Source organism: Stenella coeruleoalba (assembly GCF_951394435.1).
Source record: "Stenella coeruleoalba genome assembly, chromosome: 8".
Taxonomy (NCBI): domain Eukaryota; kingdom Metazoa; phylum Chordata; class Mammalia; order Artiodactyla; family Delphinidae; genus Stenella; species Stenella coeruleoalba.
The window spans coordinates 13509308-13536997 of record NC_137154.1 but is presented as its reverse complement, the minus strand read 5'-3'; the positions used below and the strand labels follow the sequence as shown (position 1 = coordinate 13536997).

General features: G+C 45.1%; 1 protein-coding gene across 1 annotated transcript; it reads left to right on the top strand.

Moving 5' to 3' along the window:
- The first annotated feature begins 1244 nt into the window (after positions 1-1244).
- F2 (coagulation factor II, thrombin) lies at positions 1245-27061 on the top strand. The gene is made up of 14 exons (XM_079929750.1): positions 1245-1352; positions 1742-1905; positions 2626-2650; positions 2887-2937; positions 4379-4484; positions 4587-4723; positions 6373-6687; positions 7034-7162; positions 7257-7387; positions 7908-8071; positions 8604-8777; positions 9099-9280; positions 26588-26658; positions 26813-27061. The coding sequence occupies exons 1-14, from the start codon at positions 1274-1276 to the stop codon at positions 26954-26956; spliced, it is 1872 nt and encodes a 623-aa protein (XP_079785876.1). The 5' UTR covers positions 1245-1273; the 3' UTR covers positions 26957-27061.
- Positions 27062-27690: the final 629 nt, after the last annotated feature.

Here is a 27690-nt window from a genome sequence, read left to right as displayed (position 1 = left end):
CAACGAAGACCCAACAGAGCCATAAATTAAAAACAAACAAACAAAAAAAACGCTTAGGAGTGGTTTCAACATTACCGTATGTAAGCTAAACCTCAATTTTTAAAATATATAGAAAAATAGGAAAGAATATATGTGTATAATGTAAATATATAAATATATATGTAGGTATGTAGGAACTGGGCCACCCAGGCATTAAGCTGATTCGTAGGAGTCGAGTCCTGGTCCTCAGTTCTCTGCCAGCCCTGCCTCCCCTGCTCTGCACTGGGCCACTCCCTGTGATCTTCCCAGACTGCACATGTCCGCAGTCCAGACCCTGAACGGCCAGGCCCTAAGGAGAGCGAGGTGAGAGCCTGTGCTCCCTGTGTTCCTGCTCTTTGGCCCTCTGTCCTAATGAGACCCAGGACTAATATTTACCTTTCATACTGCAAACTGGAAGTGGGGGAGGGCTGGGCAGGGGTAGTGTGGGACCAGCATCCAGTCTAGGCCTGGCATGGGGCAGATAGGGGGAGAGGGAGGGCCCTGCTGTGGAGACCAGGGATTTGAGCTGCCCCTGTTCCGGGCCAGGCCGCATCCTGGGAGACCTGGGAGAGAAGATAGACCAGAGGGCCTGGCTCCTCCTTCCAGGCAACCACCACACACAAACACAGCTCCCTGGCTCCCAGACAAGGAAGAGTGGAAATGGGACCCTCCATCAGTGGCTGAGAGGCCGGGGCAAATGTTGGCCGGCCCTGCCCCAGTATGTCCTGGGATAAGGTGGCCGCTCTCATCTGGCCACACCCTCGCCTCCATTTTCTTACGTGCATGTGGTGATTACAGAAAACTCCCCACTGGTTTACATCCATATAGCTACTCATTATTAAGTTCTTACTATATATTCATAATCTCCTTTAGTCCTCACAACAGGATACTCTTCCCACTGTACAGATGAGGAAACAGACACACAGAGATCAAAACAACCATCACCATGTGTTAGGATTGCAAGGAGCCTCAGGAAGATCTTGTGACCCCACTGGCCCAAGTTCGCCTGTGTCTCTGAGAGGGAGGTGCTGGATGGTGGCTACACTGGTCTTTGCTCTGGGACTTCCTCCCAGACCACCCATCCCTGGTCCCAGGAGGACCTGTAATCCCAGATGGCGGGGGCGGACTATCTATCCACCTGTCCCCACGGCCCTGACCTGCTGACCTCTGCTTCCTGGCTGATTTCTTCATGTTGGTTCAACATTAACCCAGAGGGGTCAGGACAAGCCCTCAGAGTCCTGGGAGCGGACACACTATGGCGCACGTCCGAGGCCTGTGGCTACCTGGTTGCCTGGCCCTGGCTGCCCTGTTTAGCCTTGTGCACAGCCAGCATGGTAAGGGGGGCCTGGAAGCTGGGACAGGCTGGCGGACTGGGATGTAGGCCTGTGGGCTGCGGTCCCCTGGCTCGACAGAGAGCACAGGGCTGGCCCCCAGGTGGCTCTTGGCTCACTGTGTCCAGCTTAGGGAAGGAGCCAGGTGCTCAGGGCTGGACAGACAGTGACTACTTCTCTCTTGCAATATGGGGGTTGGGCTGGGGGTGATCCATGAAAGGAGGGGGGCTAGTGGCTGCCGTTAGCAGCCTTTCAGGTCCTGCCACCATCCTAGACACCCCCTTTCTGGAAGCCAGCAGGCAGGCCAGGCTTGCTTCCTGCCCTAAGTGGCTGGTGGTGGCTAAGACAGCCTGGGCCCCTGAGGCCACTGTCCCACGCCCCTTCTCCTGCAGTGTTCCTGGCCCCTCAGCAAGCACTGTCGCTGCTCCAGCGGGTCCGACGCGCCAACAGCGGCTTCCTGGAGGAGTGGCGGGAGGGCAACCTGGAGCGAGAGTGTGTGGAGGAGCAGTGCAGCCGTGAGGAGGCCTTCGAGGCCCTGGAATCTCCCAGTGCCACGGTGAGGCCCCAGGGAGGGAGGGCTGGGGGTCCCTCCAAGGGGGCCCTTGGTTCCTGCAGGGGCACCAAGGAGGGGAGTGGGGAGCATCACAGCTCTTTGTTGATAACTTCATCTCTGGCCCCGTTTCCCTGGGCTGCCCTGATGAGTGGCTCAGCCTTTCTAGGCGGCCCCAGTGCCTGGGCTATGTCAAGGCCCCAGGGTACAGTGAGGCTCCAGGACGTTGGGGGGCAGGGGGGCCTCCTCAGTCTTTAGACATCTGTCTATGTTGGGATCTCTGGAGACCCTGGCCCTGGCCACATGGCCTCTCAACTTTAGCTTTGCTGCTACTTCTGTGCCACCCTTGGGAGGTGGGTCTCTGGTCAGGCCTGGGCCTAGGCCTCAGTGTTCCAGGAGCCTTTTGAAGCTTTCCCTTCCCTGGGGCTCTGCCTGGGCCCCTCTTCTCCAGTCTACCCCACCCCAGGGAATCCCTTTCAGTCTTGTCTGGCCAGGGGCGGGGGGGCGGGCGGTGGGGAAGGCAGGGAGCTCCCCTCTCCTCAGATACTCTTCTCCTCTGCGGGCTTGGGCTTTTAGAAGCAAAAGTAGAAAACTCTGCCACAAACCTCCCCAGAGCGTGACCAGGGTAATGGAAAGGGGAAAGTATAAGGAGAAGACAGGAAGTTTACAAAAAAACAAAACAAAACAGGATCCTACCACAGCCTCACACTCAGCCTTGTTTTTCAGGATGTGTTCTGGGCCAAGTACACAGGTGAGCACTGGGAAGGGTTTGCTCCAGGAAGGGAGTCCTGGGGACCCAAGTTAGAGGGTGCCCCACTCCAGAGAATTTTCTGATCCATCCAATCCTCCATTCCTCCACCCACGCCTCTTTCCTTCCTTTCTTCCATACGCGTCCCTTTCTCTCCGTTTCTGAATGTCATCCCACCCTTCACTTGAACCTGTCCTATCCCTACCTCAATTTCAGTGATGTTTCTGGGTCTTTTCCAGCTTGTGAGTCATTGAGGAAACCTCGAGAAAAGCTCATTGAATGTCTGGAAGGTGAGGAACTGACATGAGGGTGTGGGGACAGGATAGGAGGGGACAGCCTGGGAGAAGAGCAGAGTAGGGGTTGGGTAGGAGTTGTGGCCCATGGGTGGTGGCCTCTAGCAGCTGACATTGCCTTTCTGGTCCTGCGGTCAAGGATGTGTCTTTGCACCTGGCTCTGTGCCTGGCAGTCAGTAAGATGATTAATATTGGAGGAACAAATGAATGCACAGGCAATGAAATAATGTTTAAGGCCTCATTCTCATCAGAGCCCCTGCCCATGCCAATCAGTCTTCCCCATGTCCCCAAGGCAGAGCTTCGATGACGTCACATTCTTTCTCCAAAACCTTGAGTGGCTCCGCATTGCCCCGAGAATAAAGCACAGGCTTCTTAGCCTAGTGAATTTTGCAGGTTCTGATCTTAACCTTCCCTTCAAGCCTTATCTACCATTGCACCAGCCCTGAATCCAGCCCCCCAGCTTGCTGACAGCAAGCACTTCTCTCAACAGGGCAAGATGTTTCTAGATCCTGGCCCCTGCTTACATTTTCATCTCCCCCTGGAGCAGCCATCAGTGCCTACTGAAAACCCCCCTATCCTTCAAGAATTAGTCCACATGCCACCACCTTGCTGAGCCTTCAAGGTGCATCCTCCCTCCTCCACGGCATTCTGAATACACCTTTAGTATGACAGTAGACCCCACAACATGGAACTCTTTAATCACACTGGCTATGCTTTCATTTGTTAAGTAATTTATTCAATAGACATTTCACTAAGCCCCTGCTGTGTGTCAAGCTCTATGGTTGAGTGCTGGGGATTTTAAGAGAATCAGGGAGCTCACAGTTTCATCAGAAAACAAAAATACAAAACATCAAAGTAATTGATGGAAGAGTTCTGTTCCAGGTGCCAAAGAATTCCAGGAGGGGGAGCATTTCGTTTGCTGGCAGAATCAAGGACTGCTCCCCAGAAGAAGTAGAGTTTTACTTGGATTTGTGGGATGCACTGATGAATAAATAGGAAAGCATGGCCAAGGCAAAGGAAAGAGCACGTGCAAAGGCCCTTAGGCACGAGGAGCTAAGATAACAGGACACCTAGACCAGGGCCAGATTCGGAGAACCTTGTTCACTTTTTCATTCTGCTGGCTATGAGGAGCCACTGAATATTAGCTCTATGAGGGCAGGAACCTACTTGACTATGACTGTCTTATCCATTGCTGTGTCCTTAGTACCTGGCATAGTGCCTGTCACATGGTTGTCACACAGTGGGCACTCAGTGAATATTTGGTAACTATGGTTAAATGGATTGTAGAACTGCTGGGTACAGAGGAAGTGCTGAGTAAATGCAGGTTAAGGGTCATGGACCAGAGGTAGCTTGGAGGGGATGGACCGATAGAGCTTTACTAGGAGAGAAGCGGGGACAAGTCCTCAGTGTAGGAGACCTGGGCTGGGGGTCTCTGCAGGTAACTGTGCCGAAGGTCTGGGTATGAACTACCGAGGGAACGTGAGCTTCACCCGGTCAGGCATCGAATGCCAGCTGTGGAGGAGTCGCTACCCACATAAGCCGGAGTGAGTGATGGGCAGGCCTGTCTGCCAGGGGTCTGAGAATAGGGGGTGAGGAGACACTGGGGGTGGGGGAGACGCCTCCTGCTGAGCAATTTTCTGTTCCAGAATCAACTCTACCACCCACCCTGGAGCTGACCTGCAGGAGAATTTTTGCCGCAACCCAGATGGCAGCATCACTGGGCCCTGGTGCTACACTACGCTCCCCACTGTGCAGAGGGAGGAGTGCAGCATCCCTGTCTGCGGTGAGCTGGGGGAGATCAGGTGGGCATGGCCAAGGCCCATGGGTCTTCATGGGCCTGGCAGCACAGGATGGGAATCAAGATCCTGGCTCCCTTTGAGCTGGTGTTAGTTCCTGACGACATATTTGAGCTTGTTGGTTAGTGAAGTCAGGAGACCAGAGAGAGTTAGCTTCCAGCCTCCTCTCCTCCCTCCACAGCCTTTGCTTCCTTATGATCCAGGATGTGGCCCATTCTAAATATGCGTTACTTCCTGCTTGAGGCATTCTTCCCTCCAGGAAGCCCTTCCTAACCATTTCAGTCCATGTACCCTTTGCCGAGCATCACAGAGCAAGCCTCGTACAGTCCAGCCCTGCATGATTCTGTCATCATTATTTCCCATGATGTGTCAGCTAGCTATAGCCATAATAATGCTGCAAACCCCACAAAATCACAAACAGCCACAAAAGCTGGGGGGCATACACCGATAAGCATTTCTTTCTTCTTTTTTTTTTTGATGTGGACCATTTTTAAAGTCTTTATTGAATTTGTTACAATATTGCTTCTGTTTTGGTTTTTTGGCTGCGAGGCACGTGGGATCTTAGCTCCCCGACCAGGGATTGAACCCACACCCCCTGTATTGGAAGGGGAGATCTTAACCACTGGACCTCCAGGGAAGTCCCGCATTTATTTCTTATGTGTCTGAGGTTCAGCTGGGGTGGCTCTGCTGATCTCAGCTGCACTCGCTCACGCGTCGGTGGGGTCCAGGTGTAGGCTGGGCTCGGCTGGTGGCCCTACGTCAAACAATGGGTCCAACTGAGCTTGGCTCCTTGTGTGGGTGGGTCCATGTCTGCTCCGTGTGTACTCATTGTGGGGGGAGGCTGAAAGGCAGCAGCTTCTTCCATGGGGGCGGCAGAAATACCAAGCAGTGAGCAGACACACATCTTTAAGCCTAGGCTCAGAACTGGCAGAGTCAGCTCTGCCCACATGCCATTGGCCAAAGCAAGTCCCATGATCAAGGCCAAGGTCAAGAGGTGGACCTTTACACCTTTGCTTGTAAAATAACAGGGCAGAGGTTGTGGATCCAGGTGGATCCAGGTAGGAGTAAAGAATTAGTGCCAGTAACTCAATCTACCAAACATGGGTTGCTCTTCTTTGTCCTTCATGCATCCCTGTAGGACCCAGTGAGGGATGCTGGGGCCAGTCTTACAGCGAGTTGCCAATCATAGTAACAAAAACAGCTACAGTTTACCAAGCCCCCACCCCTGAACACCTATGATAAATATGTTGCAGGCATGCTGAAACTGACCTACTCCCTGTGTAGACATCCTCAGTGGATCCCAGCTATTTTTCCTACTGTGCCCTTGTGAAAGCACAGAATCCTTAAACTCCAGGCAGTCACTACCAATAGATTACAGATAGCGCAGGAGATGAAACCTGGTTCCTATCTCTGGCTTATTATGCACCAGACACTTAGGCCATATATTTTGTTTAAATCTCTCAATAACCCTGCAAAAACGCATTAGTATTCCCTTTCATAGGCAAGCAGACTGCGGCTCAGAGAGGATAAGTGACTTGAGGTCTATAGGATAAAGGCCGAAAGGCAGGGATTCACATCCCGTCTGGCTCCACGTGTGGTCCCACCCACTCTGCTCCTCTGTTTCCTCACCCACCAGGCCAGGAGCGAGTCACTGTGGAGCTGACCTCAAACTCCAGAGACTTTGCAGTGAATCTGTCACCTCAATCAGAAATGTGCATCCCTGATCGCGGCCGGCAGTACCAGGGGCACCTGGCGGTGACCACACATGGGTCTCCCTGCCTTGCCTGGGCCAGCGAGCGGGCCAAGGCCCTGAGCAAGGACCAGGACTTCAGCCCGGCTGTCCCACTGGTGGAGAACTTCTGCCGCAACCCAGACGGGGATGAGGAGGGCGCGTGGTGCTACGTGGCCGGGGAGCCTGGCGACTTTGAGTACTGCGACCTGGACTATTGCGGTGAGAGGGCAGGGCAGGGGACATGAGACAGAGGACACAGCCTGGAGGGAACAACAAGAACAGTGCCTCCCCTGATCTAAGGCTTTACCACCTGATCTAAGGCTTACCACTCACCAGTGAGTGCATTCATGACACCTGACGTTAACCAGGTGGGCGTAATCCTAGCTCCACCTTACAGCTGAGGAAACTGAGGCCCACGAGGTTTGGTTTCCTAGTAACGCAGGTGCGCTTGCGCTCTTAATCTCTACACCAGACGACCTCCGCGGCTGCCTGGGGGCTTGGGGAGGTCAGAGGGTGGGTGAGGAATGGCCTGGCCCAGCCGCAGCTGGTGTCTGGGTCCCTGCAGAGGAGCCGGTGGATGAGGAGGTGGGATATGGGCTGGGCGAGGAACCGGATGCGGCCATAGAGGGACGCACCGCTGCGGACACATTTCAGCCCTTCTTCGACGAGAGGACCTTCGGCGCCGGGGAGGCAGGTCAGGCGGCGACCGGAGGGGCGCGGGGCCGCGGCATGGGGGCGGGGGCGGGTGTTGCAGCGCTCTGCCCCTAACGGTCCCGCTGGCTCGGCAGACTGTGGCCTGCGGCCTCTGTTCGAGAATAAGTTGGTGCAGGACAAAACGGAACAGGAGCTGTTCGATTCCTACATCGAGGGGCGCATCGTGGAGGGCCGGGATGCGGAGATTGGCCTGGCGCCCTGGTGCGTGCTCCCTGCCCCCACCGACCCCTTGCGCGCCTGCATCCCGCGCCCTGGGAGACTCCTCCGCCCTCACAGGTCTAGGCTCCACAGACAACCTAGCCCAGCACCAACATCTCATCGAACCCTCACAGCCACCTTTTGAGATTGGGCTTACTACTTCTCCAAAGCAGATGGTGAAGCTGAGGGTCGGAGCGCTTAAGTGACTCGCCTAAGTGGTGCTGCTAGTGAATGGGTTACAGAGCAGGACTAGATTCCTGTTCTTCTGACCCCAGAGCTGTGCTAAGCTGTGCCACCTCTGGCCTGGAAGAAGCTTGATGAGGGGAGGGGGGTGCAAAAAGCAGGTGGCAGCCCCGCGGTGTCACATATATGCCCCGGTCCCCAAGAACGGGAAGGTCAAGCTGGGGTCTGGGCCCAGTAGGGAGCTCTGTCCAGTTAGTTCTTAAACCTGGGACTTTGCGCTTGTAGGGCTGGTGGAGGGGCAGCCCTCCCACCTCCCAATGCTTCCCACTTCTTCTCCCAGGCAGGTGATGCTTTTCCGGAAGAGTCCCCAGGAGCTGCTGTGCGGGGCCAGCCTCATCAGTGACCGCTGGATCCTCACCGCTGCCCACTGTCTTCTGTACCCGCCTTGGGACAAGAACTTCACTGAGAATGACCTTCTGGTGCGCATTGGCAAGCACTCCCGCACCAGGTACAGAAGTGGGGGCCCATGCGTGTCTGGCAGGGGTCCGCGTCCTCCCGAGTGACTGTGAGGGGCTCTGGTGACTCTGGGCCACGAGGGATATGTCTGTACATCTCCCACAGTAGAAAACCCTGTAGGCTCTGCTGTAAAGTCTATGTGGCCACATCCTGACTGAAGCTTGGACCTGGGGACAGAGAAACTAAGCCTTTGCAGAGAGCAGAATCCTGGCCTGCCCTTAGCACCCTTCCAGGCACCAGGACATGGCCCAGGTGTGACCTCTGAGTAGAGGCTGTTGGGATCAGGGCCTACAGGCTGCGTCCCTCCCCCTACCTGCCTGGGCTGTTTGATCCCAAAGCTCTGGGCGACTTCAGGCCAGGAAGAAGCTGCCAGGACAGGAGCCGGCCCTCTCACCCTCACTGGTGGCCTGCTGGTTACGCTGACTCCCAGACCCTGAGGGCAGGCAGTTTTCTTCCTCGGGGAACCAGCTGCCCCTCATTGGGTGGCCTACAGCTTCTCCTTTTCTCTGCTGGGGTCTGCACAGCTATGAGCGAAAGATTGAAAAGATCGTCATGCTGGAAAAGATCCACATCCACCCCAGGTACAACTGGAGGGAGAACCTGGACCGGGACATCGCCCTGCTGAAGCTCAGGAAGCCCATCAGCTTCACCGAATACATCCACCCCGTGTGCCTGCCCGACAAGGACACAGCAACCAAGTGGGGCGGCCAGAAGGGCAGCCGGGGGGTGGCTGGGGGGGGAGCCGAGGGGGTTGGCCAGGGGGCAGGTGGTTGGGGGGCAGCCAGGGGGCTGGCAGCTGAGGACCTGGGCTGGGTTCTGGGCCTGACTCTGACAGCCTATTGCCTTGCCGAAGTTCCTTCCCTTTTCCACGCCTCAGCGTCTTCCTGCACAGGTGTTTTTTTTTTTTTTTTTTTTTTTCTGCACAGGTGTTTTAGATTCAGGTCTCTAAGGGATGGTGTTGGGGCCAGGAGGTTTCTAGACTGGTCTGTTCTCACTCAGTCCTTCTCCTTTCCCCAAAGGTTGCTCCGGGCTGGATACAAAGGGCGAGTGACGGGCTGGGGCAACCTGAGGGAGACGTGGACAGCCAATATTGCTGAGGTGCAGCCCAGCGTGCTACAGGTGGTGAACCTGCCCATCGTGGAGCGGCCGGTCTGCAAGGCCTCCACCCGGATCCGCATCACCGACAACATGTTCTGTGCTGGTAAAGTCCCCTGGGCATGGCTGGGCAGGCGGGAATAGCAGGGCCTCGGGTTGGGAGGATTGAGACACGTGAGTAGCGCAGGCCTGGGTTCAAGTCCTGGCTCTATTCCATTAGGCCGTGTGAGGGTTGAGCGAGATAGTGTATTTAAGGTGTTAGGCGTGGTGCTAGTCACTGGTCAAGTTGTCAGTATATGTGAGCCAGACACCAACCAGAGGTCACGGGTGGAGGAAAAGCCATTCATTCATTCAGTCGTTCAGCAAATATTTACTGAGTGCTTACTGTGGTCCAGGCAGTATTCCAGGGTGTCCAAAAAGGACCCTAACAGATAGGGTCTCCTGTGTCTTCAGAGAGCTTCCTTCCTAGAAGGAGAGTGTGTCAGTAAGCAGATCTAGAATAGCAATCCTGATAGGAGAAAAATTAAGCTGAATAAGGGAGTGAGAGGTGGGGACGGGGCGATTGAGACAGAGTGGTTGGAGAAGGCCTCTCTGAGAAGTGATGTTTAAGCAGAGACTAGAAGACATGAAAGAGTGAGCCAGTCTAGAGGAAGTGCACTCCAGACTTGTGGAGACAGCAGGTACAAAGGCCCTGAGGTGGGAGCATGCTTGGTGTGTCTTAGGAGCAGCAGGGAGGCCTGTGTGGCTGGAGGGCAGTAAACACAGGAAGGGCAGCATTGGAAGAGGGGAGAGAGGTGGGCAGTCAGGGGATGGGTGCTTCCTTCAGGGCCTTGAAGGACTTTGGCTTTTGTCGTGATAGGACATTATTGGAGACTCTGGGGCAGGTGAGTAAACGATCTAACTTAATTTTTAAATTTTTAAAAATTAAAAAAAAATTTTTTAGGTGATTTCAGACTCACAGAAAAGTTGCAAAAATAATACAAAGAATTCCTTTATACTGTCATCCAGATTCTGCCACCTCCTTTGTGTGTGTGTGTGTTCTGTGTGTGTGTATTTATACACACACATATACACATTATTTGAGACTAAATTGTACATGTTACCTTTTTTACCCGTACACTTAAGTATTTCCAAAAAAACAGGGTTGTTCTCTGCCATAACCACAGTACATTTATTAAATCAAGAAATTAATAATGAAAAAAGAAATTAATAATGATATAATACCTTTGTCTAATTTTTAGACTTCATTTAAATGTTTTCCAGTTGTCCTGCTTACTGATGTCTTTTTTAGCAAAAGAAAAACAAAAACGTTTTTCCCACCCAGGATCCAGTCCAGGATCACACATTGTACTCAGTTGTCAGTCTTTGTCTTTCACGATTTAGACATATTTGACATGTATAGGCCAGTTATTCTGTAGATTGGCCTCAGTTTGGCTTTCTCTAAGGTTTCCTAATGATCAGATTCAAGCTAAGTGATGTTGTGTCCTTTTCAGGCATATGATCTCTCTGTCCCATTCCTGGTGAGATTAACTCTGACCTCTTGGTTAAGGTGGTGTCTGCATCTGCCATGTTTCTCACTGTAAAGTTCTGTTTTCCTTTTTAAGACTAACATCTTGTGGGGAGAAAGTTGAATAGTGTCTGTTCTGTTTCTCATCAAATTGTTCTCCTAACCCTGGTAGCTGCCAAATGGTGATTTTTAAATTCTGTCATTCCTTCTACATTTATTAGTGATCATCTTATTATAAGGAAGAATCTGCTTTCACTCTGTCACTGTGGACTCATGGGTCCTTTCTTTATTCTAAGGGCTATAATTTGTTACTATCATTATTATAATGTTCAAATTATCCCAGGTTTGGCCAGTGGGAGTCAAAAAAAAAAAAAACAACCTGGCTTCTGTGACTTTTGGAGAGGTCCTGTCAATCTCTGAGTACTTTCTTACTTTCAGCGCAGCAAGATGTTCTAGGTTCATCCTACTTGCCTTCTAGTGGAGAATGGTATTTAGAAACCAAGATCTGGGTGCCAGTTGTGCACATTGTTACTGGGGTGTCATTGTTCCTAGGCTCTCTTAGCAGACAGAATTAGAAAATACAAGTATTATGCACATGCCTAAATCTATATCTATGTTCTTTCTATCTATTTATCTATCTAAAACCATGAGATGACACTGAAACCTCCCGTTGCAATGCAATAGGATTTTTTTTAACATCTTTATTGGAGTATAATTGCTTTACAATGGTGTGTTAGTTTCTGCTTTATAACAAAGTGAATCAGCTATACATATACATATATCCCCATATCTCCTCCCTCTTGCGTCTCCCTCCCACCCTCCCTATCCCACCCCTCTAGGTGGTCACAAAGCACTGAGCTGATCTCCCTGTGCTATGCGGCTGCTTCCCACTAGCTATCTATTTTGGTAGTATATATAAGTCCATGCCACTCTCTCACTTCGTCCCAGCTTACCCTTCCCCCTCCCCACATTCTCAAGTCCATTCTCTACATCTGCGTCATTATTCCTGTCCTGCCCCTAGGTTCTTCATAACCATTTTTTTCCCCTTTAGATTCCATATATATGTGTTAGCATACGGTATTTATTTTTCTCTTTCTGACTTACTTCACTCTGTATGACAAACTCTAGGTCCATCCACCTCACTACAAATAACTCAATTTCATTTTTTTTTAAGGCTGAGTAATATTCCATTGTATATATATGTGCCACATCTTCTTTATCCATTCATCTGTCGATGGACACTTAGGTTGCTTCCATGTCCTGGCTGTTGTAAATAGAGCTGCAATGAACATTGTGGTACATGACTCTTTTTTTTTTTTTTTTTTTTGCGCTACACGGGCCTCTCACTGTTGTGACCTCTCCTGTTGCAGAGCACAGGCTCCGGATGCGCAGGCTCAGTGGCCATGGCTCACGGGCCCAGCCGCTCCACGGCATGTGGGATCTTCCCGGACCGGGGCACGAACCTGTGTCCCCAGCATCAGCAGGTGGACTCTCAACCACTGTGCCACCAGGGAAGCCCCCCATGACTCTTTTTGAATTATGGTTTTCATATGCCCAGTACTGGGATCGCTGGGTCATATGGTAGTCCTATTTCTAGTTTTCTAAGGAACTTCCATACTGTTCTCCACAGTGGCTGTACCAATTTACATTCCCACTAACAGTGCAAGAGGGTTCCCTTTTCTCCACACCCTCTCCAGCATTTATCATTTGTAGATTTTTTGATGGTGGCCATTCTGACTGGTGTGAGATGATACCTCATTGTATTTTTGCTTTGCATTTCTCTAATGATTAGTGATGTTGAGCATTCTTTCACGAGTTTCTCGGCCATCTGTATATCTTCTTTGGAGAAATGTCTATTTAGGTCTTCTGCCCATTTTTGGATGGGGTTGTTTGTTTTTTTGATATTGAGCTGCATGAGCTGCTTGTAAATTTTGGAGATTGGTCCTTTGTCAGTTGCTTCGTTTGCAAATATTTTCTCCCATTCTGAGTGCTGTCTTTTCGTCTTGTTTATGGTTTCCTTTGCTCTGCAAGAACTTTTCAGTTTCATTAGGTCCCATTTGTTTATTTTTGTTTTTATTTCCATTTCTCTGGGAGGTGGGTCAAAAAGCATCTTGCTGTGATTTATGTCAGAGTGTTCTGCCTATGTTTTCCTCTAAGAGTGTCTGGCCTTACATTTAGGTCTTTAATCAATTTTGAGTTTATTTTTGTGTATGGTGTTAGGGAGTGTTCTAATTTCATTCTTTTACATGTAGCTGTCCAGTTTTCCCAGCACCACTTACTGAAGAGGCTGTCTTTTCTCCATTGTATATTCTTGCCTCCTTTATCAAAGATAAGGCGACCATATGTGTGTGGGTTTATCTCTGGGCTTTCTATCCTGTTCCATTGATCTATATTTCTGTTTTTGTGCCAGTACCATACTGTCTTTTTAAAAATTTAATTAATTAATTATTTTTGGCTGTGTTGGGTCTTCGTTTCTGTGTGAGGGCTTTCTCTAGTTGCGGCAAGTGGGGGCCACTCTTCATCGTGGTGCGCGGGCCTCTCACTGTCGCGGCCTTCTCTTGTTGCGGAGCACAGGCTCCAGACGTGCAGGCTTAGTAGCTGTGGCGCACGGGCTTAGTTGCTCCGCGGCATGTGGGATCCTCCCAGACCAGGGCTTGAACCTGTGTCCCCTGCATTGACAGGCAGATTCTCAACCACTGCGCCACCAGGGAAGCCCCATACTGTTTTGATTACTGTTGCTTTGTCTGAAGTCAGGGAGCCTGATGCCTCCAGCTCCGTTTTTCTTTCTCAAGATTGCTTTGGCTATTCGGGGTCTTTTGTGTTTCCATACCAATTGTGAAATTTTTTGTTCTAGTTCTGTCAAAAATGCCATTGGTAGTTTGATAGGGATTGCATTGAATCTGTAGATTGCTTTGGGTAGTATAGTCATTTTCACAATGTTGATTCTTCTAATCCAAGAACATGGTATATCTCTCCATCTGTTGGTATCATCTTTAATTTCTTTCATCTGTGCCTTACAGTTTTCTGCATACAGGTCTTTTGTCTCCTTAGGTAGGTTTATTCCTAGGTATTTTATTCTTTTTGTTGCAGTGGTAAATGGGAGTGTTTCCTTAATTTCTCTTTCAGATTTTTCATCATTAGTGTATAGGAATGCAAGAGATTTCTCTGCATTAATTTTGTGTCCTGCTACTTTACCATATTCACTGATTAGCTCTAGTAGTTTTCTGGTAGAGTCTTTAGGAGTCTCTGTGTATAGTATCATGTATCCTGTCATCTGCAAACAGTGACAGCTTTACTTCTTCTTTTCCAATTTGGATTCCTTTTATTTCTTTTTCTTCTCTGATTGCTATAGCTAAAACTTCCAAAACTATGTTGAATAATAGTGGTGAGAGTGGGCAACCTTGTCTTGTTCCTGATCTTAGTGGAAATGGTTTCAGTTGTTCACCATTGAGAGTGATGTTGGCTGTGGGGTTGTCATATATGGGCTTTATTATGTTGAGGTAAGCTCCCTCTATGCCTACTTTCTGGAAGGTTTTTATCATAAATAGGTGTTGAATTTTGTCGAAAGCTTTTTCTGCATCTATTGAGATGTCATATGGTTTTTCTCCTTCAATTTGTTAATATGTTGTATCACATTGATTGATTTGCATATGTTGAAGAATCCTTGCATTCCTGGAATAAACCCCACTTGATCATGGTGTATGATCCTTTTCATGTGCTGTTAGATTCTGTTTGCTAGTATTTTGTTGAGGATTTTTGCATGTATGTTTATCAGTGATAATGGCTTGTAGTTTTCTTTGTGACATCTTTGGCTGGTTTTGGTATCAGGGTGATGGTGGCCTCGTAGAATGAGTTGGGGAGTGTTCCTCCCTCTTGCAATGCAATATGATTAATTTTAGCTTCTCCCTTTCCACATTTGTAACAGTCTCTGTTGATAATGAGAAATCTGACTCCTATTATCTGTAATGTATTTACTTATTTGGTTAATACAAGAATACACAGTTTGAGAATCACTCATCCATGACTGTGAAAAATAATCCTACAAGCTAGAGTTTAGCATTTCTTCATGGTTGTTTCTGTTTTTAGCCTGAAGATATATATATATATATATATATATATAGTCACAGTACTGTGTCTAAAAGTAACTTGGGTAATTATTATCCCCTTCCCTGTGTTATTTATTTAAAATACAGTTAGGCTCATTTGTTTCACGATTGTATTCAATTTTGGGTCCTCCCTCCCATCTTTGTTGTCTTTACTTGTTTATTTTTGGACTATTACCTTGTTTTATTATGCTTTGCTTTATTTATTTACATATTTTTTATTTTATTTAAATATAGTTGGTTTACAATATTATATTAGTTTCAGGTGTACAACATAGTGATTTAATGTTTTTATAGATTATACTCCATATACAAAATAATGGCTGTATTTCCTGTTCAATATATCCTTGTGACTTATTTATTTTATACATAGTAGTTTGTATCTCTTAATCCCCTAGCCCTATCTTGCCCCTCCCCTCTTCCCTTTCCCCACTGGTAACTCCTAGTTTGTTCTCTCTGTGAGTCTGTTTCTGTTTTGCTATATTTATTCATTTGTTTTATTTTTTGGATTCCACATATAAGTGATAACACAGTATTTGTTTTTCTCAGTCTGACTTATTTCACTAAGCATAGTACCCTCTAGGTCCATCCATGTTGTTGCAAATGGCAGAATTTCATTCTTTTTTATGGCTGAGTAATATTTATTTTATATATATATATATATACACCACATCTTCTTTATCCATTCATCTGTTGATAGACACTTAGGTTTGTGCTTTGCGTTATTGCCCTTCCCAGATATTGTTGTTTTACAAATTGAAGGTTTGTGGTGATCCAGCATCAAGGAATTCTATCAGCGCCGTTTTTCCAATAGCATTTGCTCACTTCATGTGTCACATTTTAGTACTTCTTACAATGTGTCAAATTTTTGCATTATTATATGTTTGTTATGGTGAACTGTGATCAGTGATCTCTGATGTTACTATTGTAATTGTTTTGGGGCATCACGAACTGTGCCAAGACAGCAAACTGTGTGTTCTGACTGCTCCACCAACCAGCCATTGCCCCATCTCTGTCTCTTTCCTGAGGCCTCCCTATTCCCTGAGATACAACAATATTGAAATTAGGCCAATCAGTAACCTTACAATGGCCTCTAAGTGTTCAAGTGAAAGGAAGAGTTGCATGTCTCTCATTTTAAATAAAAAGCTAGAAGTGATTAAGCTTAGTGAGAAAGGCATGTCTAAAGCCAAGACAGGCCAAAAGCTAGGCCTCCTGTGTCAAACAGTTAGCCACTCTGTAAATGCAAAGGAAAAGTTCTTGAAGGAAGTTTTTGTTTTTAATTTTTCTTCGTTAGAGAGTTTAATTTATTTTAAAAAATTTTTTTAAATTGGGCTTCCCTGGTGGCGCAGTGGTTGAGAGTCCGCCTGCCGATGCAGGGGACGTGGGTTCGTGCCCTGGTCCGGGAAGATCCCACATGCCACGGGCTGGGCCCGTGAGCCATGGCTGCTGAGCCTGCGCATCCGGAGCCTGTGCTCCGCAATGGGAGAGGCCACAACAGTGAGAGGCCCGCGTACCGCAAAAAACAATAAAAAACAAACAAACAAAAAAATAATTAATTAAAAAGTGCTATTCTAGTGAATACATAAATAAGAAAGCAAAACAGCCTTATTGCTGATATGAAGAAAGTTTTAGTGGTCTGGTTAGAAGATCAAATCAGCCATAACATTCCCTTAAGCCAAAACTTTGAAGCTAGCAGAGATTGATTCATGAGGTTTAGGGAAAGAAGCTGTCTTCATAATATAAAAACTACAAGGTAAAGCAGCAAGTTATCCAGAAGATTTAGCTAAGATAATTCATGAAAATGACTATACTAAACAACCGATTTTCAATGTAGCCAAACAGCCTTACATTGGAAGGAGATACCATCTAGGGCTTTCATAGTTGGAGAGGAGAAGTCACTGCCTGGCTTCAAAGCTTTAGAGGACAGGCTGGCTCTTTTGTTAGGGGCTGAAACAGCTGGTGACTTAAAAATTGAAGCTAGTGTTCATTTACCATTCTGAAAATCCTAGGGCCCTTAAGAATTATGCTAACTCTACTCTCCCTGTGCTCTCTAAATGGAACAACAAAACCTGATGACAGCACATCTGTTTACAACATAGATTACTGAATATTTTAAGCCCACTGTTGAGACCTACTGCTCAGAAAAAAAAGATTCCTTTCAAAATATTCCTTCTCATTGACAATGCACCTGGTTACCCAAGAGCTGTGATGAAGGCATACCACAAGATTAACGTTGTTTTCATGCCTGCTAGCACAACATCCATTCTGCAGCCCATGGATTAAGGAGTAATTTTTTCTTTCAAGTCTTATTATCTTAATGAATACATTTCATAAGGCTAAAGCTGCCATAGATAGTAATTCCCCTGATGGATCTGGGCAAAGGAAATTGAAAACCTTCTGGAAAGGATTCACCATTCTAGATGCCATTAAGAACATTTGTGATTTCAGTGGAACAGGATAGAAAGCCCAGAGATAAACCCACGCACCTATGGTCAAGTAATCTATGACAAAGGAGGCAAGGATATACAATGGAGAAAAGACAGCCTCTTCAGTAAGTGATGCTGGGAAAACTGGACAGCTACATGTAAAAGAATGAAATTAGAACACTCCCTAACACTGTACACAAAAATCAACTCAAAATGGATTAGAGACCTAAATGTAAGACCGGACACTGTAAAACTCTTAGAGGAAAACATAGGAAGAACACTCTTTGACATAAATCACAGCAAGATCTTTTTTGATCCACCTCCTAGAGTAATGGAAATAAAAACAAAAATAAACAAATGGGACCTAATGAAATTTCAAAGCTTTTGCAAAGCAAAGGAAACTACATTCAAGACGAAAAGACAACCCTCAGAATGGGAGAAAATATTTGCAAACGAATCAACAGACAAAGGATTAATCTCCAAAATATAAAAACAGCTCATGCAGCTCAATATTAAAAAAAGCAAACAACCCAATCCAAAAATGGGCAGAAGACCTAAATAGACATTTCTCCAAAGAAGACATAGAGATGGCCAAGAAGCACATGAAAAACTGCTTAGCATCACTAATTATTAGAGAAATAGTCAAAACTGCAATGAGGTATCACCTCACACCAATTAGAATGGGCATCATCAGAAAATCTACAAACAACAACTGCTGGAGAGGGTGTGGAGAAAAGGGAACCCTCTTGCACTGTTGGTGGGAATGTAAATTGATACAGCCACTATGGAGAACAGTGTAGAGTGGAGGTTCCTTAAAAAACTAAAAATAGAATTACCATATGACTCAGCAATCCCATTACTGGGCATATACCCAGAGAAAACCATAATTCAAAAAGACACATGCACCCCAATGTTCATTGCAGCACTGTTTACAGTAGCCAGGTCATGGAAGCAACCTAAATGCCCATCGACAGACGAATGGATAAAGAAGATGTGGTACATATAGACAATGGAATATTACTCAGCCATAAAAAGAAACGAAATTGGGTCCTTTGTAGAGCCATGGATGAATCTAGAGACTGTCATACAGAGTGAAGTAAGTCAGAAAGAGCAAAACAAATATCGTATATTAACGCATATATGTGGAACCTAGAAAAATGGTACAGATGAACCGGTTTGCAGGGCAGAAATAGACACACAGATGTGGGGAACAAATGTATGGATACCAAGAGGGGAAATTGGCCGTGGTGGTGGTGGTGGTGTGATGAATTGCGAGATTGGGATTGACGTATATACACTAATATGTATAAAATAGATAACTAATAAGAACCTGTTGTATCAAAAAATAAAATTCAAATATTCAAAAAAAAAACATTTGTGATTTCATGGAAAGAGGTCACAATACCAACATGAACAGGAGTTTAGAAGAAGTTGTTCCAACCCTCATGGATGACTTTGAGGGGTTCAAGACATCAGTGGAGGAAATAACTGCAGATGTGGCGAAAATAGCAAGAGAACTAGAATTAGAAGTGGAGCCTGAAGATGTGACTGAATTGCTGCCATCTTACGATAAAACTTTAATGGATAAGGAGAAAGTGGTTTCTTGAGATGGACTCTACTGCTGGTAAAAATGCTGTGAAGATTGTTGAAATGACAACAAGGGATTTAGAACATTACATAAACTTAGTTGATGAAGCAGTGGTAGGGTTTTAGAGGATTGACTCCTAGTTTGAAGGAAGTTCTGTGGGTAAAAAGCTATCAAATAGCACTGCATGCTTCAGAGAAATTGTTCTTGAAAGGAAGAGTCCATCAGTGGGGCAAACTTCATTGTTGTCTTATTTTAAGACATCGCCATGGCCACCCCACCTTCAGCACCACCACCCTGATCAGTCAGCAGCCATCCACGTGGAGGCAAGACCCTCCACCAGCAAAAAGATTACAATTTGCTGGAGATTCAAATGATGGTCAGCATTTTTTAGCAACAAAATATTTTTTTTATTAAGGTGTAGTTGATGTACAATAAGTTTTAGGTATACAACATAATGATTCACAGTTTTAGAGGTTATATTCCATTTATAGTTATAAAATATTGACTATATTCCCTGTTTGTACAGTATATCCTTGTAGATTATTTATTTTATACGTAGTAGTTTGTATGCAACAAAATATTTTTATTTTATTTTATTTTTGCGGTACGCGGGCCTCTCATTGTTGCGGCCTCTCCCGTTGTGGAGCACAGGCTCTGGACGCGCAGGCTCAGCAGCCATGGCTCACGGGCCTAGCCGCTCCGCGGCATGTGGGATCTTCCTGGACTGGGGCATGAACCCGTGTCCCCTGCATCGGCAGGCAGACTCTCAACCACTGCGCCACCAGGGAAGCCCAACAAAATATTTTTAAATTCAAGTATGTGTATATATATTTTTTATTCATTTATTTAGTTATTTTTGGTTGCGTTGGGTCTTCGTTGTTTCACTCAGGCTTTCTCTAGTTGTGGTAAGCGGGGGCTACTCTTGGTTGTGGTGTGTGGGCTTCTCATTGCAGTGGCTTCTCTTGTTGTAGAGCATGGGCTCTAGGTGCACAGGCTTCAGTAGTTGTGGCTTGCGGGCTCTAGAGTGCAGGCTCAGTAGTTGTGGCGCATGGGCTTTGTTGCTCCGCAGCATGTGGGATCTTCCCGGACCAGGGATCGAACCCGTGGCCCTTGCATTGGCAGGCAGATTCTTAACCACTGCACCACCAGGGAAGTCCTGTATATATTTTTTGACATAATGCTATTTCACCCTTAATAGACTATAGTATACTGTAGACATAACGTTTATATGCACCAAGAAACCAAAAAATTCATATGACTTGCTTTATTGTGGTGGTCTATAACTGAACCCACAGTATCTCCAAGGTGTGCCTGTATTAACATGGTCCAAAAATCAGATTCTTTATACAGGTACACTCAGAGAATGATATTCCCCTTTTCCTCCTGTCCTGCTCCCACCTCCTTCCTTTCCACCACATTTCCATCCAGGCCCTGCAGTTAACCAATCTCAGTAGTTTGAGGTTTATTCTTCTTCTGTTTCTTTTTGCACAAATGAGCAGACACATTTATATTTTCTTATTTTTCCCTTTTCACAGAGTAGCACAGTATAGATATTCTTTTGTACTTTGCTTTTTTCGGCTAATGTATCCTGGAAATTCATTCCATTTTAGTTATAGAGCTTTTCCTTATTAAAAAAAATTTATATTTTTATATGTCTGTGAGTCTGTTTCTGTTTTGTAAATAAGTTCATTTATATCATTTCTTAAGATTCCACATGTAAGTGATATCATATGATGTTTGTCTTGGTCTGACTTACTTCATTTAGTATGATAAACTCTAGGTCCATCCATGTTGCTACAAATGGCATTATTTCATTCTTTTTTGTGGCTGAGTAATATTCCATTTTGTGTGTGTGTGTGTGTGTGTGTGTGTGTGTGTTTGTGTGTGTGTGTATATATATATACATATATATATATACACACACACGCACATCTTATATCATCTTTATCCATTCATAGAAAACAAACTTACCACACAAACTTCCCAGTGGTTACCAAAGGGGAAAGGAGAGGAGAGGGAAAAATTAGGAATTTGGGATTAGCATATACAAACAACTATATATAAAATAGATAAATAACAAGGTCCTACTGTATAACACAGGGAACTATATTCAACATCTTGTTATAAACTATAATGGAAAAGAATATGAAAAAATATATGTATAACTGAATCACTGCTGTACACCAGAAACTAACACAGCATTGTAAATAAACTATATTTCAATAAAAAAGAAAATTTTATAGTCACATTAGGAGGATGTATGATAGTGTCTTCAACCATTTCCTGTGTATGGGTATTTAGATTTCTAATATTTTGTAATTGAACATCTTTTTATATCCTTACTGACCATTTTTATATCTTTTTTTGTGAATTGTCTGTTCATGTTTTTACGGTCCATTTTTTTGTCCCTCTCCCATCATTTTTTTTTTTTTTCTCTTTTTTGCGGTACGCGGGCCTCTCACTGTTGTGGCCTCTCCCGTTGCGGAGCACAGGCTCCGGACGTGCAGGCCCAGCAGCCATGGCTCACGGGCCCAGCTGCTCCGCGGCATGTGGGATCTTCCTGGACTGGGGCACGAACCCATGTCCCCTGCATCGGCAGGCGGACTCTCAACCACTGCACCACCAGGGAAGCCCCATTTTTTTAAAAAAATAAATTTATTTATTTGTTTTTGGCTGCGTTGGGTCTCCATTGCTGCGCGCGGGCTTTCCCTAGTTGTGGCGAGTGGGGGCTACTCTTCATTGAAGTGCACAGGCTTCTCACTGTGGTGGCTTCTCTTGTTATGAAGCACGGGCTCTGGGCCCGTGGGGCTCAGTACTTGTGGTTTATGGGCTCTAGAGCGCAGGCTTAGTAGTTGTGGCACACGGGCTTAGCTGCTTCACGGCATGTGGGATCTTCCCAGACCAGGGATCGAACCATGTCCCCTGCATTGGCAGGCAGATTCTTAACCACTGTAACATCAGGGAAGTCCCTCCCATCATTTTTAAAGAGTTCTTCATATGTTAGTGATATTAGGCCTCTATTTGTGATATACTTTGCAAATATTTTCTTCCAGTTTCTTTTTCTTTATCCTTTATTATGTTTTGGCCATCCAATTAAATTTTTTTATGTAGTCAAATTTATTAATCTTTCATTTTACTGCACCTGGATTTTGCGTCAGAGTTAAAAGAACCTTCCTTATACCCAGGTCATAGAGAAATTCACTCATATTTTCTTCTAGTACTTGGTTTCATTTTCCTACACTCAGATCTCAGAGTCATTTGGAGTTTATTCTTGCATACAATGTAAGGTATGGATTTAATTTATCTTTTTCTAAATGGCTAATAAGCTGTCTCTGTACCATTTATTAAAAACTCTGTCTTTGGGGACTTCCCTGGTGGTGCAGTGGTTAAGAATCCACCTGCCAATGCAGGGGACACGGGTTCGAGCCCTGGTCTGGGAAGATCCCACATGCCGCAGAGCAACTAAGCCCGTGCGCCACAACTACTGAGCCTGTGCTCTAGACCCCGCGAGCCACAACTACTGAGCCCGCAAGCCACAGCTGCTGAAGCCTGTGCGCCAAGAGCCCATGCTGGCAACAAGAGGAGCCACCGCAATGAGAAGCCCGCACACTGCAACAAAGAGTAACCCCCGCTTGCTGCAACTAGAGAAAGCCCACACGCAGCAGCGAAGACCCAATGCAGCCAAAAATAAATAAATAAATTTTAAAAAATACTAAAGAAAAAAAAAAAATCTGTCTTTGCCCCAGTAATTTGAGATGTCGCCTTTATCACATACTAGGTTTCTGTGTGTGCCTAAGTCTGTTTCTGGACATTCTGTTTGGTTCTTCTGGTCTGTTGTCTATTCTGTTAAAATGTCTTGTTTTCATTATAGAGGCTTTAGAGTATGTTTTAATATCTGGTAGAGCTTGTCTTCTCTTGTAGTTTTTCTTTTCCAGTGTTTTCCTGGCAACTCTTGCATGTTTGTTTTTCCACATGAATTTTAGTATCAACTTATCTAGCTCTATAAAAAACTTGGTATTTTTATTGGGATTACATTAAAGTTATAAATTAAATTAGGGAGAACTGACTTCTTTTTGATGTTGAGCCATTCTATCCAAGGACAAGAAATGTCTTTCAATTTGTTCAAGTCTATATTGTATCTTGTGCTACAGTGTCTTCTCTCATGTTTTTTTTCCTCCTTGGCACCTTATTTTATATATTTGTGTTTTCTTCCTTATTTTTCTTGAGTAAATTAGCTAGTGATTGGAAACAAACAAAATACCTAAGAATTTGACTTATTAATTAGGCTTATTATTTTTCTATTTTGTACCTCATTAATTTCTGCTTTGATCTTAATTTTTTTCCCTTATACTTCCTTTTGGTTCACTTTGCTGTTCTTTTTCTAAAAGCTTTTTGAGCTGCCAATTTGGTTAATTTATTTTTTATTTTATTTTATTTTTAAAAGTATTTATTTGGTTGTGCGGGGTCTTAGTTGCGGCTCGCCGGCTCCTTAGTTGTGACACACTGTCTCCTTAGTTGTGGCATGTGAAGTCTTAGTTGTGGCATGCATGTGGGATCTAGTTTCCTGACTAGGGATGGAACCCAGGCCCCTTGCATTGGGAGCTCGGAGTCTTATCCGCTGCACCACCAGGGAAGTCCCTGGTTAATTTATCTTTGATCTTCAGTTTTTACTGAGTAGGGCTATGAATGGAAAACACCATTCATGGAAAACACTATGTTTGTTTGAATTATTGAATTATGTTTGAATTATTTTTTTTTAGAAACTCTCTAATTTCAGTGTGTATTCCCCTTTCACTCAAGAGTTAATAGGTGGTTTTAAAATTTCCAGATGGGAGGGCCCTTTAGCATCTTGATTTTCAGTTTTGCTGCATTATAATCCAGGAATATAGTTTGTAATATTTCTACTTTATGGAACTGATTTTTCTGAGAACCGTTTGATCAATTTCTGTGAATGTACATGTGTGCTTGAGGTGTGTAGATGTGTTCTTCTTTATCCACGTGTAAAGTTCAATATATATATATATATATATATATATATGTCCATAAATGTACCTTATCAGTTATTTAGGTCATTTATATCCTTGTTTATTTTCAGTTCACTTGATATGTCTTGTACTGAGTTTGGTGTGTTGAATTCTATTATTAATGTATTTCTGTCTATCTCCTTGCATCATTTATAGTCTTTTACTTTATAAAGGCAGTTGCTGTGTTATTTGGTGCAGATATTTATAACTGTTAATTATTCATTGTGAATTGTGGCTTTTAGCAGTAAAAGTGTCCTTCTTTACTTTCAACTTGAGCTTCACTATCCCTGCTCTCTTTGTTTCCATTCTCCTGTTATACTTTTGTCCATCCCTTTAACTTTAGCCTCTATGAATCACTTTGTTTTGTCTCATATATAGCATCGTTGAGTCTTGCTTTGTGAGTCAAATTAAAAATCTTTTTGTTTTTTAAAAAGTGAGTTAAGCCCATTCATATTTATTGATATGATTAATAGAATTAGTATCTCATATGATTTTGTTATTTTTATGTATATTATGTTTCATTTACTGTGTTTTTTCCCTGTGTGATCTTTTCTTTACTTTTCAAATAATTTCATATATTTAGTAAGGTTTGCATTTTTGTTCTACTCATTATCTTTGGTCTTACACCTTTTTGAAATGCCCTTAGTTTCTTATATTCTTTTAGTTGTTACAATCAGTGAGTTTACTTTCCTCTTTCTCTTCTCCTCTCATACTTTTAGTTGTATTATTTCTACTTGTCAGACAGTTAATAAGTCCTTTTGCTGAAGCATTCATCTCCTGGTTGGATGAAGCTTGTCCACTAGTCGATTTTTCAAGAAGGGTTATGGGTATAGAATTTCCTGAGTTTTTATGTGTTTATAACTGGTTTTCTGTAGCCTTGACACCTGAAGCTCAGCATGATTGAATATAAAATCCATGGTTCACATTTTCCTTCCTTGAATTTTTTGAAAATATAGCTTTATCATTGCTTGCTTTGTATGTTGTTTTTGAAATCTGATGCTGGTGTAATTGTTTTGCTCTTATAAGGGAGTTGAGTTTTTTTGCTTCCAGGCGTTGAAGGTTTTTTCTTCATCTTTGAAGTCTCAGTTTTTTTTAGGACACGTCTCAGAGTTCAGTGTTTCAGATCAGCTTTGCCAGGTTCCCAGTGGATCCTTTCAATATGCACATCCAATCTTTTATTTCTGTGAAGTTTTCTTGGACTATATTATACATATTAACTCTGTTCCATTGCTTTCTTTTTCTTATTGAGGGACTCATTTCTTTAGTGTGAGTTCCATTTCGACCACTTTCTGCTTTTAATTACTCCCATTGTTTTGTCCATTTATTATTTTTATTTTTGGCTGCATCAGGTCTTAGTTGCAGCACACAGGATCTTCGTTGTGGTACGTGGGCTCTCTAGTTGAGGCACGCGGGCTCAGTAGTTGTGGCGTGTGGGCTTCATTGCCCCGCAGCATGTGGGATCTTAGTTCCCTGACCAGGGATCAAACCTGTGTCCCCTACATTGCAGGAAGGATTCTTTACCACTGGACCACCAGGGAAGTCCCTGTCCATTTATTTTTAATTTTTGAATTAAAAATTTTTTTTGATTTATTTTATTTTTGGCTGGGTTGGGTCTTTGTTGCTGCGTGCAGGCTTTCTCTAGTTGTGGCAAGCGGGGGCTACTCTTCATTGGCGGTGTGCAGGCTTCTCATTGCAGTGGCCTCTCCCGTTGCGGAGCACGGGCTCTAGGCGGGTAGGCCTCAGCAGCTGTGGCACGCAGGCCCAGCAGCTGTGGCTCACGGGCTCTAGACACAGGTTCAACAGTTGTGGTGCACAGGCTTAGTTGTTCCACGTCATGTGGGATCTTCCCAGACCAGGGCTCGAACCCGTGTCCCCTGCATTGGCAGGCAGATTCTTAACCACTGTGACACCAGGGAAGTCCCTAATTTTTAAATTTCTGATTCATTCTTTTTCACATACCAAAAATTTGCTTGAGGATATTTAATTCTGTTAGTTTTCTTGTTTCATGGTTGTGTTTGGGAAAGAATTTTTGTTAGCTGAGGTATTTTGGTTCTTATTGTTTTCCTATAGTATCTTGGTATAGATGTACTTACTTTTCGTCTATTCATTTTGTAGATTTGGGGTTATTTGCAAGATTCCTAATTCATTGAATCCACTTCTTTGATCCAGTGGATATCTTCCCCTCCTCATCTCCACACAAGTTTTTTTTTGAGATGTGGAACCAGGTCTTATTAGGACCACACAGGTTTTGATATTCGATGTACAGTTAGATAAAGTGGTTTGAAGTTTGGGTGTTCTCTGTATTCGAGTTATGTTGAAGGTGTGGTTTTTGTGTAGCTTTGTTGTTCTTCATGTTGTTTGTGGAGGATATGTGGAGATATTTGGATAAAGGTAACTGCCCTAATTCTCATTTTTCTCTCACCTGTCAGTTTAACGTGTTTTTTTTTTTTAAGTCATTCTGCTTATTGGGTGGAGAATGGATTGTAGGCAGCAAAAGTAGAACTAGGGAGACTAGTGGTTCAGGGGAGAGGTGTATGTGATGGGACCAGGTGTAGAAGTGGTGAGGGGTGGTTGGATTGGGGATGTACGTTGAAGATTGAGCTGGCAAGGTTTGCCTAAGAATTGGATGTGTGGGGTGAGGAATTGAGCAGAGTCAAGGATGCCTAGAAGGAGTCAGTGGACACTCAGCAGCAGTATCTCTTGAAGGGGAGAGTGGCTGGAGTGTGAGCTATACCCCTCCCTGAGTACTGCTTTTCTCTCTCAAGGTTACAAGCCCGGTGAAGGGAAACGAGGGGATGCTTGTGAAGGCGACAGTGGGGGACCGTTTGTCATGAAGGTAAGCTGAGTTCCCAGAAGGCCAGGAGCTGGCGGGTAGATCCTTCTGGGGTGGATGAGGAGGGACCCAAGTTTTCAGAAACAATTGCTTGACAGGGTAATACTGACACTACCTTGGACTTGACTCTATTGGAAATCCCATGTTTCTTCCTCAGAGCCCCTTTAACAACCGCTGGTATCAAATGGGCATCGTCTCATGGGGTGAAGGCTGTGACAGGGATGGAAAATATGGCTTCTACACACATGTGTTCCGCCTGAAGAAGTGGATACAGAAGGTCATTGAACGGTTTGGAAGTTAGGGGGCCACCCACATTCTACACTGCTCACTGCAAAATCACAGAAGCCAATCCAGTGAAAGAATTATTTTTGTGGCTTGTTCCTAAAACTATATTTCTCAATAAAAGTGACCCTATCAATGAGCCTCAGTGCTCACAGTGCTGTTCATGGGTAGCTCAGGAAGAGCCAATCCTACTACTGGACAAGCAGGACTTAAAGAATCCACCACCCCTAGAACAGGGTCCAGTGAGAGGGGAGATGGCAGCCTGAATTTATGAGCATTTAAAATGTTCCAGACTTGGGGCTTTAATAGATTATTTCATTTAATCCTCACAAAAGGTAGTAAACTGAGACTTGGAGAAGTTCCTTGTCTAAGGTCACATGGCTAAGAAGGGTCAAAGTCTGACTTGAAATATAGGAGAAACTGAAGCCTGTGCTTTTAGCCACTTTAGGCTGTGAAGAGCTGTTGTGGGACCAGAGAAGAGGCTGGAGGAGGGTAGGCTAGTGAGGTGGGGAGTAGTTACATCTTTCTTATGTTATTAAAATATCAAGGCTTCCCTGGTGGCGCAGTGGTTGAGAGTCCGCCTGCCGATGCAGGGGACGCAGGTTCGTGCCCCGGTGCGGGAAGATCCCACATGCTGCGGAGCGGCTGGGCCCGTGAGCCATGGCCGCTGAGCCTGCGCATCCAGAGCCTGTGCTCCGCAGCGGGAGAGGCCACAACAGTGAGAGGCCCGCGTACCGCAAAAAAAAAAAAAAA

Coding starts and splice junctions, on each gene's coding strand:
- F2 (XM_079929750.1), top strand. CDS start 1,274: ATGGCGCACGTCCGAGGCCTGTGGCTACCTGGTTGCCTGGCCCTGGCT. Junction 1,353..1,741: donor CCTTGTGCACAGCCAGCATG/GTAAGGGGGGCC, acceptor CTTCTCCTGCAG/TGTTCCTGGCCCCTCAGCAA. Junction 8,778..9,098: donor GACAAGGACACAGCAACCAA/GTGGGGCGGCCA, acceptor CTTTCCCCAAAG/GTTGCTCCGGGCTGGATACA.